The following is a 16,757-nucleotide window of genomic DNA, read 5'->3' on the forward strand; positions in this document are numbered from 1 at the left end:
CCATCACTACTGGGAAAACCATAGCTTTAACTATATGGACCTTTGTTGGCAAGGTGATGTCTCTGCTTTTTAAGATGCTGTCTAGGTTTGTCATTGCTTGGCAGGGGCTGGTTAAATGCACATTTATTTATTTTTTTGCTGTGCTGCAGTAGTGTGTCATGTCACGGCCCTGGAGTCTGATTCGGGGGATGTGGGTCAGAGGACTCTGAAGGAGAAAGGGAAGGGCATGCAAGGCCAGCCCCAGAAGTGCTATCTCCACACCTGAGGATATGGCACTACCATCCTCTGACTCAAAGGTCTCCACTGTGGAAGGTCTGAGCCCCCTCTTCCCATTACAGGAGGAAGTTACTGTAACAGAGAAGGGGACCTTTAAGCAGGGCAGCATCTTGAGGCACAGGTGGGGCTAACAATAAGACTATTCCTGCTGTTACTGCTTCATAAGGACTCAGTTCCACCTTGCTTCTTGCTGAAGCAACTTCAAAGCTTTTTGTCCCCTCAGAGTGGCATAGCCTTGCCCGGTATCCCACCTGAACCTCATCTCTCCTTGTCCCACCTTGCCTTGTCTTACATCCTAGTGAACCTCCTTGTCTTACATCCTAACTGGACCTTGCTGCACCACAGAGTGCAGCATGGAAAAGCCTAGATAGGTACATTTTCTGGGAAGAACTTAGGATCCAGCAGATCCTCGGCCTGCTCAACTGTTCCCAGGCCCCCACAATGCCCCATCTCAGCGCTTTCTGCCTATTGGCAGCAGAAAAAATTGGCATTGTGTGTGTTGCCTTTGCTACCTTATCCACAAGAGCTACTGCACAACACCACCAGCAGCAAATGTCACTGGAGGTGGATGATTTCTGGGTCCTGTTTCCTTCCAGACGCATTATTTCCAGGGTTAGGATTGTGACCTTTGTCACCTTACGTGAAATTTGCTAAGGGTCTGCATGCCTGAGGGAAGACGGAAGCAAGAGAGACCAGAGACCACATATGATAAACTCCTCACAGAACCATCTATGGTCTGAGAGACCTATTGGGGCAACTGCTCCTCCACCATCCCTGGCACTGCCTTATACAGAAAAAAGCTGCCTTATACAGAGTCAGACCATTGGTTCATGTAGCTCAGTATTGTCTACAATGTCAGTGGTGTCCAAACTTTTTTCAAAGAGGGCCAGATTTGATGAAGTGAAGGGCCGTGAGGGCCAACAAAAGGGCCAAGCAAAGTTGTTAACCTTTTTTAGGATTGAAGTTGTTAAGTTGTTCAGCTTTTTAATGATTTTACCCCAAAATTGTTGAGCTTTCTTTGGGAATGAAGTTAAGTTGTTGAGGGGTTTTTTAGGGTTCAGTTTAGGGCAATAAACTGCCACAGGGGCTGGATTAAACCGACCGGCAGACCGGACTAGACCCCCGAAACAGACTTTGGTCATGTCTGGTCTACACTGAGTGGCAGCAGCTCTCCCAGCAGGTGTCTCTCCCAGTCCTACCTGGAACTTCTAGGATTGAACCCAGTACATTTCCAGGCACAATTCAAAGTGTTGGTGCTGACCTTTAAAGCTGTAAATGGCCTCGGCCCAGTATACCTGAAGGAGTGTCTCCACCACCATCATTCTGCCCAGACACCAAGGTCCAGCGCCGAGAGCCTTCTGGCGGTTCCCTCGCTGCGAGAAGCGAAGTTACAGGGGACCAGGCAGAGGGCCTTCTCAGTAGTGGCACCCGCCGTGTGGAATGCCCTCCCACCAGATGTCAAGGAATTAAACAACCATCTGACTTTTAGAAGACATCTGAAGGCAGCCCTGTTTAGGGAAGTTTTTAATATTTGATTAATTATTGTATTAATACAGTGGTACCTCAGGATGCGAACGGGATCCGTTCCAGAGCCCTGTTCGCATCCTGAACAGAATGTAAGACATGACTGTGTGTCTGTGCATGCGTGGGTTACGTTTTGCCGCTTCCACGCATGCTCGTGACGTCATTTTGACCATCTGCACATACGCGAGCAGCGAAACCTGGAAATAACGCGCTCCGTTACTTCCGGGTTGCCATGGAGCACAACCCGAAAATACATATCCTGAAATGTATTTATCCCGAGGTATGACTGTATGGAAGTGAGAGCTGGACCATAAAGAAGGCTGATCGCCGAAGAATTGATGCTTTTGAATTATGGTGCTGGAGAAGACTCTTGAGAGTCCCATGGACTGCAAGAAGATCAAACGCATCCATTCTTAATGAAATCAGCCCTGAGTGCTCACTGGAAGGACAGATTGTGAAGCTGAGGCTCCAGTACTTTGGCCACCTCATGAGAAGAGAAGATTCCCTGGAGAAGACACTGATGCTGGGAAAGATGGAGGGCACAAGGAGAAGGGGGCGACAGAGGACGAGATGGTTGGATAGTGTTTTCAAGGTTACCAGCATGAGTTTGACCAAGCTGCGGGAGGTAGTGGAGGACAGAGGTGCCTGGCGTGCTCTGGTCCATGGGGTTACGAAGAGTCGGACACGACTAAACGACTAAACAACAACAACAATGACTGTATTTTGATGGAAGTCGCCCAGAGTGACTGGGAAACCCAGCCAGATGGGTGGGGTAGTAATAATAATAATAATAATAATAATAATAATAATAATAATAATACCTGGGACCTTCTGCATGCAAGGTAGATGACCCTATCACTGAGCTATAACCGTTCCCCAGTCACGATCCTTACAATTATAAAAGGCAGTTGAATAGTCTAAGGAACTAATGGATTGTTGGAAATGTTGGGGAGATGCTTCCAACATTATAGACCTAAAATCCCCCCCTACTTTCTAACTATCAGTCGACAAGGGGTAATTTCTTTTAAAAAGCACATTAGAAATAAATGTACCATCAGGCTAAATTGTGATTACTGCCTTCGTTGTGCCGCTACGGCTGAAAACAATAGCTCAGACAATTAGTAGCTGAAAGGCCTGAACTCACTGTAGCGCCAAAGCATTGTGTGTCTTGGAGCAGCGGCAATGACTTTCTATTACGGAGCTAACCTTGACATTTCTGCATTTAGAGGCAGCCCTGACAAAGCTGACGGAGAACTGGCTGCAGAGAGAGGCTGCCTCAGAGCTAATGCTGGGTGTCAAAAGTTCAGTAGCGTAGAAGAGTCAGTCAGTGGGGAAATGGGAGGAGAAGACAAGATAGTGGGAGAAGAGAATCCTTAATATAATAACTGAGATGCAGTTATGTCTTCTGGCAGGAGGAGGGCTCTGGTGCTGTAGCTGCCTCCTTTTTCTCAACCTATTTTCTAGTGTGGGAATAATAATAATAATAATAATAATAATAATAATAATAATAATATATACCCCACCCATCTGGCTGGGTTTCCCCAGCCACTCTGGGCAGCTCCCAACAGAATATTAAACAGAATAAAGCAGCGAAGACTACCATCACTTTTTAAATATATTTATTACATTTTTGTCCCACCGTTCCTTCCAAGAGCTTAAAGGAGCACATGTAATTCTCTCCATTTCCATTTTATCCTCACAACCCTGGGAGGAAAGTGCCTGGCCCATGTTCAGCCAATGATGATATAACACGGTATCACTTTGTATGTTACCTTTTGAAGACTTATTTGTGAATCGCTCCAATCAATTTTTTTCTTTTGTCTGTTTGTTTGCAATCATAACAGGAAAAAAATGATTAATATGTGTAACTTGCTCTGAGTCACATCTCTGCCCTGCCTTATTCCAGTTAATCAGATCCACCAGGCTTGCCTGTTACTCTCTTGATTTGAACAATCTCTGTCGAAAGGTAATCAGGAAGTTTCTCTGACACTGTTTTAATAGAAAATTGAGATTTACTTCTTTTTAAAGCACAGTGGCTTTGAGCCACTTTTGTTTCCATTTTAAAAAAGGTAAAGGTACCCCTGACCATTAGGTCCAGTCGCGGACAACTCTGCGGTGCTCATCTTGCTCTATAGGCCGAGGGAGCCGGCGTTTGTCCACAGACAGCTTCTGGGTCATGTGGCCAGCATGACTAAGCCGCTTCTGGTGAACCAGAGCAGCACACGGAAACACCATTTTCCTTCCCACCAGAGCCAGTACTTTGATGTGCTTTCGAACTGCTAGGTTGGCAGGAGTTGGGACTGAACAACGGGAACTCACCCCGCTGCGGGGATTCGAACCGCCAACCTTCTGATTGGCAAGCCCTAGGCTCTGTGGTTTAGACCACAGCGCCACTCGCGTCCCATCTGTTTCCATTTTAGTTGGGCAATAATTATAATGCCTGCTGCAATTTTTCTTACTGTATTTTCCAGAGATCATCTACAGCTGGGTATTTAATGAATTCCCCTCCTTTGTGGCAGAAGACAGCCGGCGCTTTATCTCCCAGGAAACGGGCAATCTCTACATTTCCAAAGTACAGCCCTCGGATGTAGGCAGCTATATCTGCCTGGTGAAGAACACGGTGACCAATGCGAGAGTGCTTAGCCCACCCACACCGCTAACACTTCGAACTGACGGTAAGCTGCCTTGGTCTCAAAGTCGAAATGTATTGAGCCTGTGTTGGTCCCAGGGGGAGGTTACTGTGAGGCGTGTTCAGAGTCCGGTCCTGGGTCAAGGGTCTGGAGACAGTCCACAAAGGGCGAAGCGGGGTCCGAAGCAAGAAGCCGGGCGTGGTCGGGAACTCCAGAAGAACAGGTCTGGGTGCTGGCAGAAGCAGGTTTCCAACGACGTTGCTCCCGCAACCTGGGACTGGGCTGACTGGCCTTTATCTCCTCTGAGGCCAGGGGCGGTCCCGGCCCACAGGTGACCCGCCTCTCCTGGCCTTAAGGCGAGCACTCCTCCTGAGAGAACCCAGTTCCCTCCGCCTCTCTGCCCTGAGCCTCTGCAGCTCAGGAGAGGCTGGAGGGTTACTGGACCCAGGGGCAGCTTCACCTTCCCCTGGCAGGGCTGGGAGAGGCTCAGGCAATGGGTCCTCAATCACCTCCGGAGCCAGAGTGGATGCATCTGGTGTCTGCTCCTGAGGATCCGGCACAGGTGAGGGTCCTTCAGATTCAAGGCCCTGCCCCAGCTCAGCCAGCCCTGGAGGCAGGGACTCCTGTGCAGGCTGGGACTCCTCAGATTCAGCTTCTGAATCAGATTCCCAGGCCATCACAGAGCCCCTTACACACACACACACATGCACAAACATGCTGCCTTGCCCCCGCAGTAGAGGGCGCCGGGGTCATGAAATGTCAGCACGCCCTGTGGTGTCTTGCTGATGTCATGCACGCACCCTGCTGGGCATGCTGACATGTTGTGCCACATGTGATGTACTCAGATGTGAGTAATAAAGCCAGGAGTGATAAACCTTAAGTTTCTTTCATGCCATATTTACTTCGCCACTCTGCTGCGATGCATATTCCATAGTCTAACGTGGGAGAGGTGTTGCTCCTTAGAGTTGAAACTATTATTGTTTCAATTCTTTTGTATTTCCACTCCAGGACCTTTGGGCGGGTCTATGTATACAGTAAATAAATAAAATAATATACCGTATTTTTCCGTGTATAAGACTATATTCCCCCCTATTTTTTCAAGTTTAAAATTCAGGGGACATCTTATACACGGATAGTACATGTGGGGGATTTCTTTATTTGGAGTCCCCAAAAATAGGGGTCGTGTTATACACGGGGGCATGTTATACACGGAAAAAATACGGTATCGCTGGGCTAGATGTTCAAACACTCTGACGTGGTCAAAGAAAGCTTCATATGTGTGCACAATAGACATTCATTTTAAATTAAATATGTTACTGTGCATGCATGATTGTTGGCACCATTCCCATTTTCTTGATTTTAAGAAAACGTATTTAGGATATAAGATTACTTTCAGTGACTGCTGCTCTTTCAGAAACCCATTTATTCAGTCCTCTCTCTCTCTCTTTCCCTCTCTCCCCCCCCACACACACCCAAACACATAAGCTCATAGGAGTAAGCATTAAACAAAGCCATAAAACATGCAAACACAGCAAGGTACTTGCTCAGGCTTATAAATATTTGAGCACTGTGAGAACATTACAAAGTCTAGGCTTTAAGAAAGATCATTTGATTTGTTACAGTATATATTCATTCAGAGCTTAGCCTGGAATTAAGTTGATCTTTGTTCATTACTGCATGGCTGGAAAGTTTCCATGTTTGCACAGCGTGAATCCTGCATAAGAAGTACATTCTTCTTGTACTTCAAGCCATAGCAGTTTGTTTTGCTTTGGCATCCTCCTAAAATTTACCCGTCATGGTAGTTCAGCAGTCAACAAATGTTATCTGACATTATCTGGGCTAAGCCCCACATTCCTTTTTTAAGACACTGAACACGATTTCCAAAAGAACTCACATTTCTGTTTGGTCATACCCACAAATGCATTGCTTTCCATTCTCTTAAGGAAGATAGGTTTTGTTGACCTACAGCCTATAGGAAACATGAGCTTCATGCACCGGTGTTGAATCTTCACACATTGCATTTTTCCAGATGCACACTTGTACAATGTGTGTGTCTCCGAGCACATGCTTATTATGTATTACAGTGGTACCTCGGGTTACATATGCTTCAGGTTACATACGCTTCAGGTTACAGACTCTGCTAACCCAGAAATAGTGCTTCAGGTTAAGAACTTTGCTTCAGGATGAGAACAGAAATCATGCTCCGGTGGTGCGGTGGCAGCAGGAGGCCCCATTAGCTAAAGTGGTGCTTCAGGTTAAGAACAGTTTCAGGTTAAGAACGGACCTCCAGAACAAATTAAGTACTTAACCCAAGGTACCACTGTATGTGGTTTTTATATTGTGGTTTTATGTTGCAGCCACCCTGAGATCTGCAGGTATAGGGCGGTATACAAGTTGAATGAATAAAAATCAATGAATCACATGTTTCTTTCATTCACACATTACATTTTTAGATATCCTAAACAGGAAATGTGTGAATGACAGAAAAATGTGCTTGAAGAAACATGTGTCACGCAATTGCACAATTTGTTGCAGGAAATTGTTCAGTGTTCTACTAGTTAGTAAATCCTGGTTTGTTGCCACATGATGTGTGAAATGGTCCACAGGCTCTGTACTGTACATAGAAGAGCCATTGTCTATGGCCAAAGAAGATGAGATGATGATGCTCAATGATGGGATAACCCGTCCTGCTATTTTTAGTTAGCAATATGCAGCCAGGAGTATGTGGGAACTTAAACAGGGTATTGGGGGAGGGATAGATTTAACTTTCTCTCCTGCATGCCCCCAACTCTCATGAAAACCACCCACTAGAAGTACCGTATTTTTTGCACCATAACACTCACTTTTTTCCTCCTAGAAAGTAAGGGGAAATGTCTGTGCGTGTTATGGAGGGAATGCCTACGGGTGGCATGCCTACGGATTTTCCTCCTCTAAAAACTACGTGCGTGTTATGGTCGGGTGCGTGTTATAGAGCGAAAAATACGGTAATTATTTGCCTCCTTAGGGGAAATGTTCATGTGCCCTATAACGCCCCAATGAGGTTATTTAATTTGGGGAAATGACTGTTTCGAACACAAGTTTATGAAGGATGCAGTCACAGGTCTCAACTATCTCCTCTAATTGTGCCCTGAGAGGAAATGCAGTACGTATGAGAAATTCGATTCACAGCTTCTCAGATCACAGGGCTGGAAGAACTCTTGAGAGACTCTTCTTAGTAATGGCAGGCTACCACTCTGATATAGGACAGGTTGGTCTGTCAATTTCAGATTCTCTTAGTTTCTCATTTTCCCAGTCAAGTTCAGCTTGTCATATTTCAGCACCAATTTGCAATTTTTAAGAAAGTTCATCAACATTTTTTAGTCTATGTTTCTCTTAACATACGTATTTTTGCATGCAATTTTCCCCGGTACAATGCATTTTTCATTTAGATAAGCATTTTCAGACACTCTTTCCCCTAATATACACATTTTTGCATGTGCATGTGTTTTGGTCTGAGAATCACCTACTGAAATTCAGAGAAGTGTTCATTTCAAAGGACAGTTGCATACAATTTTGCTGATTGATTCAGAAAAATGCAGGTGTATTTCCATTCAAATGCAAACTGAACCAAATTTATTTCCTATCCTTAGCTCCATTTTTCAAATATTGGTATAGGGAGTTGTTGTTGTTGTTCTTTAGTCGTTTAGTCGTGTCCGACTCTTCGTGACCCCATGGACCAGAGCACGCCAGGCACTCCTGTCTTTCACTGCCTCCCGCAGTTTGGTCAGACTCATGTTTGTAGCTTCGAGAACACTGTCCAACCATCTCGTCCTCTGTCGTCCCCTTCTCCTTGTGCCCTCCATCTTTCCCAACATCAGGGTCTTTTCCAGGGAGTCTTCTCTTCTCATGAGGTGGCCAAAGTATTGGAGCCTCAGCTTCACAATCTGTCCTTCCAGTGAGCACTCAGGGCTGCTTTCCTTAAGAATGGATACGTTTGATCTTCTTGCAGTACATAGGACTCTCAAGAGTCTCCTCCAGCACCATAATATAGGGAGCAGGTACGCTCAATGCATATTGTGACCTGCCCACAGAGACCCACACCTATGCAGTTCATCAGTGTAGGCAAAGGGGGATCTCCAATTTGCCTAGAGCAAAGCTTTCCGTCCTCTTCCCAGGTTGTTTGGGTCCCATTCCTTCTGTTCATGCAAGTGAGAAAAGCAAGTTCCATCCATCCAGAAGCTGATGAGGGCTACAAAGTCTTCTCTGTTGATATGAATTTCTCTTGGCAATGCATGTGCTGTAGTTTGAGAAGTATCTAGAATTCGTGTGATAAATGGAAAAGAACCTGTTTACTGGACAGGCTGCCAGAAACACTGTGATAATTTGCTTGGATTTGTTATAAGCAGTGAAGGGTTTTGCTTGCGTTGCTAGCTTCAGTCCCTAGAGTAATCACATCATTCCATGAACTTGCCAGCCGTCCTGTTTTCATGTTGCATTAATAATCTATACCATCATACCCAGTTCAGGACTTGTGTGTGTGTGTGTGTGTGTACCATAAAGATATGGTTTAGATTCCCCATTAGAACACCTAAGACTGTAACTTTTACAAATTGCAATGTTAGCATTTGCTCTTGGTAATTCGGTTGCTACCTGTCAGTCTGAGAGTCCTCATTAGCTATTGGCTATGCTTCTGTGATCTCACAGAAGCCTAGAATGGGGATCGGAAGGTAGAAGAAGGTGGGAGGTGCTGACTGAGGAAAAGACCAAAATAAAGTAGAATAGTGGCTGTATTTATTGATCACTGGGTCATTGATCATTGATTCCTTCCAAGAGGAAAAGACTGTCATCAAAGTAAAGACAAAAAAGGACTGGGGAGAAGAAGAAGGCAGGAAGCCATAGGTAGAGGGAAACAGCGAGGGTTTTAGCAAAGAGTGGAAGAAACAAAGAAAGAAGGAAATGATGGCTGGAGTAGGGTTACCAGACGTCCCCATTTCCCGGGGACAGTCCCCGGATTTGCAAATAAGTCCCCGGACAAGTTCCATCCCTGGAATGTCTCTGGATTTCATCTAATGTCCCCGGGAAATGCAGCAGTGGCAGTCTCAGCAGCCCAGAGCAGTTGGCTCTGGCTGGCTTCAGGAGCTGCTCGGAAGACCCCATATGATGGTGGTGCAGGGGCTCTAAGACGCAGCTTCCGGGCTGCCTCCACCTTCCCTGACCCCAGCAACTAAGCTGTGAAGGGAGGCTTCATGCTACCTATTGGAGCAGCCTCCCAACTCCTACTTGCGTGCAAGCAGGAGCGGAGCAGGGATCCCTCAGCTGTGAAGGGAGGCTTCACGCTGCCTATCATAGCTTGTGTGCAAGCAGGAGGGGGCAGGGATCTCTCGGTTAGGCAATGGGAAGCCTCCCTTCCCAACTGAGGGATCCCCGCCCCCTCCTGCTTGCATGCAAGTAAGAATGGGATTAGGGCTGTTCCGATGGGAAGGGAGGCATCGTGCTGCCTGAGCCTTGCTGCTGTCACTGCTCTCAGCCCTCCTTCTCCGCCTTCCATGCCTGACCCACCACATACCACTTCACCACCACCACCACCGAAGAACCAACAATTCAGGGGCTTCCCAGGCTCATGGAGAAAGGAGATAGAAGCCTGGGAGGAAGAGGAAACGTGGCAGTCGAGGTCAAGGCGGTGGCTGCCCCTCTGCCACCGCCATCGCTGCAGCATCAATGTCCCAAACGTGTAGTAATTAATTAATTAATTAAAGTGCCCCCAGATTCATGGGAAAAAATTTGGTAACCTTAGGCTGGAGGAGACCAGAGTGTTGAGGGAAGGAAGGATGACTCTGAGCCAAATGAGGCTAAAGGAGTAAGACAGGTGCAATTGGAAATATGCCTGTGACATTGGTTGAGTGTGCATGATGTCATGGAATGTTCTGAAAGAAAAGAATTCTCGCAGGACCTAGGTTCAGAGGAAGGACACCTTATTTGTCCTTGGCTAGCAATGACAAACCTAGACAGCATCTTTAAAAGCAGAGACATCACCTTGCCAACAAAGATCCATATAGTTAAAGCCATGGTTTTCCCAGTAGTGATGTATGGAAGTGAGAGTTGGACCATAAAGAAGGCTGATCGCCAAAGAATTGCTGCTTTTGAATTATGGTGCTGGAGGAGACTCTTGAGAGTCCCATGGACTGCAAGAAGATCAAACCTATCCATTTTTAAGGAAATCAGCCCTGAGTGCTCACTGGAAGGACAGATCCTGAAGCTGAGGCTCCAGTACTTTAGCCACCTCATGAGAAGAGAAGACTCCCTGGAAAAGACCCTGATGCTGGGAAGGATGGAGGGCACAGGGAGAAGGGGACGACAGAGGATGAGATGGATGGACAGTGTTCTCGAAGCTACTAACATGAGTTTGACCAAACTGTGGGAGGCAGTGGAAGACAGGAGTGCCTGGTGTGCTCTGGTCCATGGGGTCATGAAGAGTCGGACATGACTAAATGACTAAACAACAACAACAAACTTTGCTTAGGGAAACGGAGCAGCGTTCTCTTTGGAAGATCCCCCAACTCATTCAAGTCTGCTGTTTGTGGGGAAAGGCTCCATAGATATGTGGAGAGCGAGATTTGAAGCAATCCAATTACAGTAATCCCGCCTGTGAATTGGAATCTTCATGGACTACTACTTCCCATTCAGAATTCTCGACTGTGGGCAACACCCTGGGATTTGGCATCTTATGACAAGAAAGCTCCCCAGACAACATGTCTATATATTTATCTTCATTGAGGCAGCTGAATAATATTATAGTTTTATGTCAGATCCTGCAAGAGTGTAGGAATTCACTTGTCTTTATATTAATCTTTTATTTCCTTAGAGCTCTGCCTCAAAGGGAAACTTATCTCCTTGATATGAAGCAAATTAAATAAAAACATCAAGAAATCCTTGAATGGATTCTGAATAAAATGAATACCTCATTTGTGCAGATGTCCTTGACAATCAGTCATTCCATACAATTCAATTTCGCTTTGCGCAGACTTACAAAAACAATTTAAAATTCTATCTGAGGAGATAAAAAGTTTCACCAAGAAGAAAAAAAAATAGATTGTGCATCATTTCATTAACTGCCTTTTACAATGCCTTAGAAACTCAGAAGAATTATTTAATAAGTGTTTACAAGCAGGAGAAAGAGGCATTGTTAGGATGAAGCTTTGGAGTCTCAGTTACCAACTGGAAGCAGTAAAAGAAAATCAACAACTGTCTTTGCAGGTGTGGGGGGGTGTGACACAGGCAACTTCCTCAAACTCAGAGAGCTTAAAATATTTGTCGTTTGGTAATAATGCACAGCCATTTTTGGCTCATATATTTTTACAATACCTCTCCTTCCTGTGTGATGAATAAAAACAGTATTGATTACATGCTATTTATTTCTAACAAATTAATGGAGGCACTCAAAGGCTGGTATGATTTACAACTGGAGTAGCCTTCTGTGGTACCTTTTGGCTGCTTTGGACTACAACTTCCATCAGTCTTGACCACTGGCAATGTTGCCTGGGGCTGACGGGAGTTGGAGCCCAATGGCATCTCATGGGTACTGAAGTGTGGGTGGGTTCCCACGAGGCAAGGCACAGTGATAACAGCAAGAACCTTTGCTGAACTAACAGAACTAGACAACAGAGGCAAAGCAACTGCTTTCTGAAGGTTTTGGCCACTCCCACTCTCAACGTGATTGGCTGTCTAAACTTCCAAGCTGCAAATCATAACTCAGAGTTTAAGGGCCAGTGGCAGAGGCCCAAATCCTGAAATGTTCTGTGATTGGATATCATGTATCTGTTCTGATTCAACACAGCGGCTCAGAATTCTTAATCCAGACTCAAGCTCAGGCAAACACAGACCACTGAATATATAACAGGCACCACTTTGGTTACTCCTGCTTTTTGTACTCCAACTCTGTCCTGCACACATCCCTGCTCTCACCCCCAAATATATAGCCACTGTTAGATCTCAGACCACAACTGATTTCTCAGGGCTACATTACACATGAAATAAGAGATCTGCTCTTCCAGATCTGTTTTTGTTAAAAGCCACCACAGGGGCCTAAATTTGGATGCAGGCCATGTTTCTGGCAGAATGCATTTAAAAACAAGCAAACTTCCTCTCAGGGCTGATTCCATCACTTAAATCTCTGCACGCCCCCAAAGGCAGCTATTAACCACAGAGGGAAGGCAAACAAATGCCGGTATAGTACCTCTGTGTTTCCCCCTCAGTGGCTAATCCTGCCAGGGAGGGAATTTTCAGCACAGAATCAGCATAGAGAGAAACTGTGAACATAAGTTTTGAACGCCACCCCAATCTCTGAGTGGTGCAAGCTTCTAGGAGTTAGAGGACTTATGTTTCCTTTTCGAATGAGGCACAGCGGAGACTGTGGTGTCTTTATGATATATTGTTTATTTGCACATATATACAACCTGAGCCTACGATTGAGAGGGTCACAACCATCCAAAATGGTTTTGTTTCTCCCATAGCTGCAGCTTTGGATTCAGACAGAAATCAATCATTGCTCGCGCTTTCTCCCCCCACCCCTTTTGCTGCCTTGGTTCTGACCCAGATCAGTCCAAGACTAAACTCTAGCTTCGTCCTTCTAACTAACCATGAGCTCAAGCGAAAGCTGGGACCACCCATTTTCTGCCTCACCCAGAATCCCTTTCCTCTGTATCCCCTAATGGCCCATCACCCAGGCTATTACCTAATATTATATACTTTATATTTTAACACTTGCTGGGAGCTGAGGTTAGAAGGTTTTCTGCATACAGCCCACTTCTTCTTCTTCTATCCCTGAAATCTCATAACACTAGGAAGCTACCTTATACAGAGTCAAACTGTTCTTATGTTACATAGAAGGGAAAGTAGGAGAGGAAAACTGAGGTGATGAGTTCTTATTATTATTTATTAAATTTGTCTTTTGAGGGTGGGAATCTCCATAACCATTGGAGTTTAAATTTAGTTTATGAATGTGTGTTTGGAAGGGCATTTTCTTACTTGGAACCACTCTTCAACAGTGTGTGGTTGAATACTATGTTCTGCCTCTGTAGGAAGGCCAGTTGCTGGGAACTGCGAGAGGAGAGGGTGCTCTTTAGCTCGGATCCTGCTCGTGGGTTTCTCACAGGCTTCTGTTTGGCAACTGTGAAAACAGGAAGCTGGCATAGATAGGCCATTGGCCTGATCAAGCAGGTTCTTCTTGTGATCTTATGTAGAAAGTTCAGAAACAGGACCTTGACCTGAACTCTAATCTCAAATCTGCATCTGGTTTTGATCTGGTGACCTGACAGTTCTCTGCTCTGGAATTGCAAAAAAAACTAGCCATGCCAGTCAAAGGGAAATCATTGATCTATATTAAAACTTCCAGGTCGGGGTTGCTTGCTGAAGACATTCTTATTTAGACAAGCCTACCCAGATGTTTAGGGGTGCGGGTGGCACTGTGGGTTAAACCACAGAGCCTAGGGCTTGCCGATCAGAAGGTCGGCAGTTCGAATTCCAGCAATGGGGTGAGCTCCCGTTGCTTGGTCCCTGCTCCTGCCAACCTAGCAGTTTGAAAGCACGAAGTGCAAGCAGATAAATAGGTACCGCTCTGGCGGGAAGGTAAACGGCATTTCCGTGTGCTGCTCTGGTTCGCCAGAAGCGGCTTAGTCCTGCTGGCCACATGACCCGGAAGCTTCCTCGGCCAGTAAAGTGAGATGAGCGCCGCAACCCCAGAGTCGTCTGCGACTGGACCTAATGGTCAGGGGTCCCTTTACCTTTACCTTACCTAGATGCTTAGAAAGTCTGTATGAGTTTTAATTCGTTTTACTCTATTCTATTGTGAAGGTAATAATCATAATCATAATCATAATAATCATTTTAAAACCTTTTATATGTTTTACATTACGGATGTAAATTTTTAGTGATTTAAAAAAAAATTGCAAACCACTTTTAGGTTTCCCCCCCCCCCCACAATCAAGCAGTATATCAATTTTATGAAATGAATAGTAAATAGATAAATTGTCTGAGCAACATGGAGACCAACTCTTGGTGATTACAGGTCACCTTCAATCCCCTGTTGCTTTTGCTTCAACCCAGTTTGAACAGCCCAGGTAGTGAATCTAATCGCTGCTAAATGCATGGCAATCCTTCCATCATTGTTGCATTTCCAAACAGGCAGCAAAACATGGAAGATTTCTAGGGCCTCTGGCAGGTGACTATACATGGTTTATACATCGAATTAGCGCTACTACTGGTAGTAGTGTTTTATTAGATTTCTTATCGGCTGTTCTCCTTTAGGGGTCATAGGGCTACACATTGTGCAGGCCAAATCTCTGGACGTGACAATGTCTGCATTTGATAACTGCTTTGCAAAGCAGTGCTTTCAGATTAGGGTTGCGCTAGAAAGATCATGTTCCAATCTCATCTACCCCAAGAGGGAGAGAGGCCAGGTATGGGCAAGCGCCTTAGGGATTATCGCACATCATTTAGTGAAATCCGAGTTATGCTTGACGATTGATTTGACACAAACCTCCATCAACGGGAGATGCAGGTGTTTTGTTACTCTGCCTGCTAATTATCTGCTGAAAGATTTATCTGGTTGCAGAAGACCCTGGGCATAGAGTATTCCATGACAGCTCATTAACACACGTTGGCAGAGAAGAAGATTCTCGCTTACGTTTGCTCCCCGTGGTCAGCCCTTAAACATCACCAGACTCTGGGAAAACACACACACACACACACAAACGAGAATCTCGCACGGGCCCTTTGCTAACAAGTATGTCGATTTTGTTCTCCTTTAGGTTAACAGCATAGCACAATTCCATCTCCCAGCTTAATCAAAGGCAAATTTGCAACTTGACGCTCCTTACAGGGCTAGATACTTGTTTACCTCTCCATTCACAAACCTTTCCTGTATATTACCTGTCTGACAGCTTTCACTATGGTCCCTGGGATATGACACTGGAGTCCAGCTAGGAGCAACTTGTCATATCCTGTCATATGTCAGCCTACTGAAGCAATCTGATAATGAAGAGGAGCCATTTGGCTTCGGGACAGAACAGCTCCAATGCAGCAAGGGTGCTTTGTCGCTATAGGCAGCAAAATAATGGAGATTTGGGGTTGCTTCTTCAGAAGAGCTCTGAGCTCCTGTCTTGTCCTTACGATCAAGGAAATGATGGGATGTTTGCACTTGATTGTGCTTTGCGCAATGCACATGGGTCATTCTAGCAGACAAGCATTCCTCATTCATACAGCTCATTTTAGCTTAATTGGCTATTGGAGATTGCAGAAGCAATCCTGTTTTCTATCTCAGTCTATTACAGCTGGCTGAGATGGAGGGGGAATCCACGCATAATACAGGGCAGGCATTATGACCATCTGAGGAGCTGAATTAAGAGAATGTTTGCTTTTGTGCCTCACAAAAGCAGCCATGTGAGAATTTCGGGGAAGGACCAATGGAAGAGAGTCATGGGTTTTTTAATTGCAGAGAAGCATCTCAAGCTGGCATCCGGGTCGAAGCACGACATCTGCCAAGTGTGTTTCCCAAGCATGGGGGGGGGGAGTTGGGAGTTGAAAGGATAGTAAATGAGTTTAATAGACTAGAAAGTTCAAGCATTCTTAGAAAGAAAAAAGGCAGGTATGATAGAAGAGTATAAAATAATATTATGAAATCCTTTATAGTGGGTAGGGAGATGCTTTTCTCCCTATCTCATAATACTAGAACTCCAAAGAAGCTGAATGTTGGAAGATTTTGGGCAGACAAAATGAATGTTGTTGTTTTTAATAATAAAAAGTAAGTATTTTTTTTTTACCACAAATCACTGGGCATTGTCCAGCCAAAGCTTAGCACACATAATTCTCCTAGAATTGCATGAGAAGTGTTTACCTACCACAGATGATAGAAATAAATTGTATCCAATTTCTTAGACTAACAGCAGAATCCTACATATTTGTACTCAAAAGTAAGTCCTGTTGAATTCAGTGGGGCTAATTTGCAGGTAAATGGGGTTAGAATTACAGCCTCATTTCTGATTTCTAAAATAGGCACATATATAGATATATAGATTGATACAGTTGTAGATAAATATTAAAATAACACAATAAAATAGCAATTAGTTTCTTTGGTTTTGTGTGTGTGTGTGTGTGTTGCCATATTTCAAAAAGTTAAAGTCCATAGACATCTCAGCAATTTCTGCCTAGGTACTGTTACTGACTGACATATTCCGGCTATGTTTGGGAAATTTTGGACGTATAGCAACACATATATTATTGTTATTCCATTTGGATTGATGGATCCATACTTATTGGGCAACTCATAAACCCATATATAAAAATGTAATACTC

General features: G+C 44.8%; 1 protein-coding gene across 3 annotated transcripts in view; it reads left to right on the top strand.

Annotated features, from left to right (window-relative positions):
• CNTN5 (contactin 5) overlaps positions 1 to 16,757 on the top strand; it is a 667,536-nt gene that overhangs the window by 495,308 nt on the left and 155,471 nt on the right. For all 3 annotated transcript variants that reach the window (XM_053385671.1, XM_053385670.1, XM_053385673.1), the window contains one exon: positions 4,272 to 4,475. In XM_053385671.1, coding sequence (XP_053241646.1) covers positions 4,272 to 4,475 — 204 coding nt within the window. The remainder of the gene's footprint in view (positions 1 to 4,271; positions 4,476 to 16,757) is intronic.

The sequence above is a fragment of the Podarcis raffonei genome, chromosome 4 (assembly GCF_027172205.1).
Source record: "Podarcis raffonei isolate rPodRaf1 chromosome 4, rPodRaf1.pri, whole genome shotgun sequence".
Taxonomy (NCBI): Eukaryota; Metazoa; Chordata; class Lepidosauria; order Squamata; family Lacertidae; genus Podarcis; species Podarcis raffonei.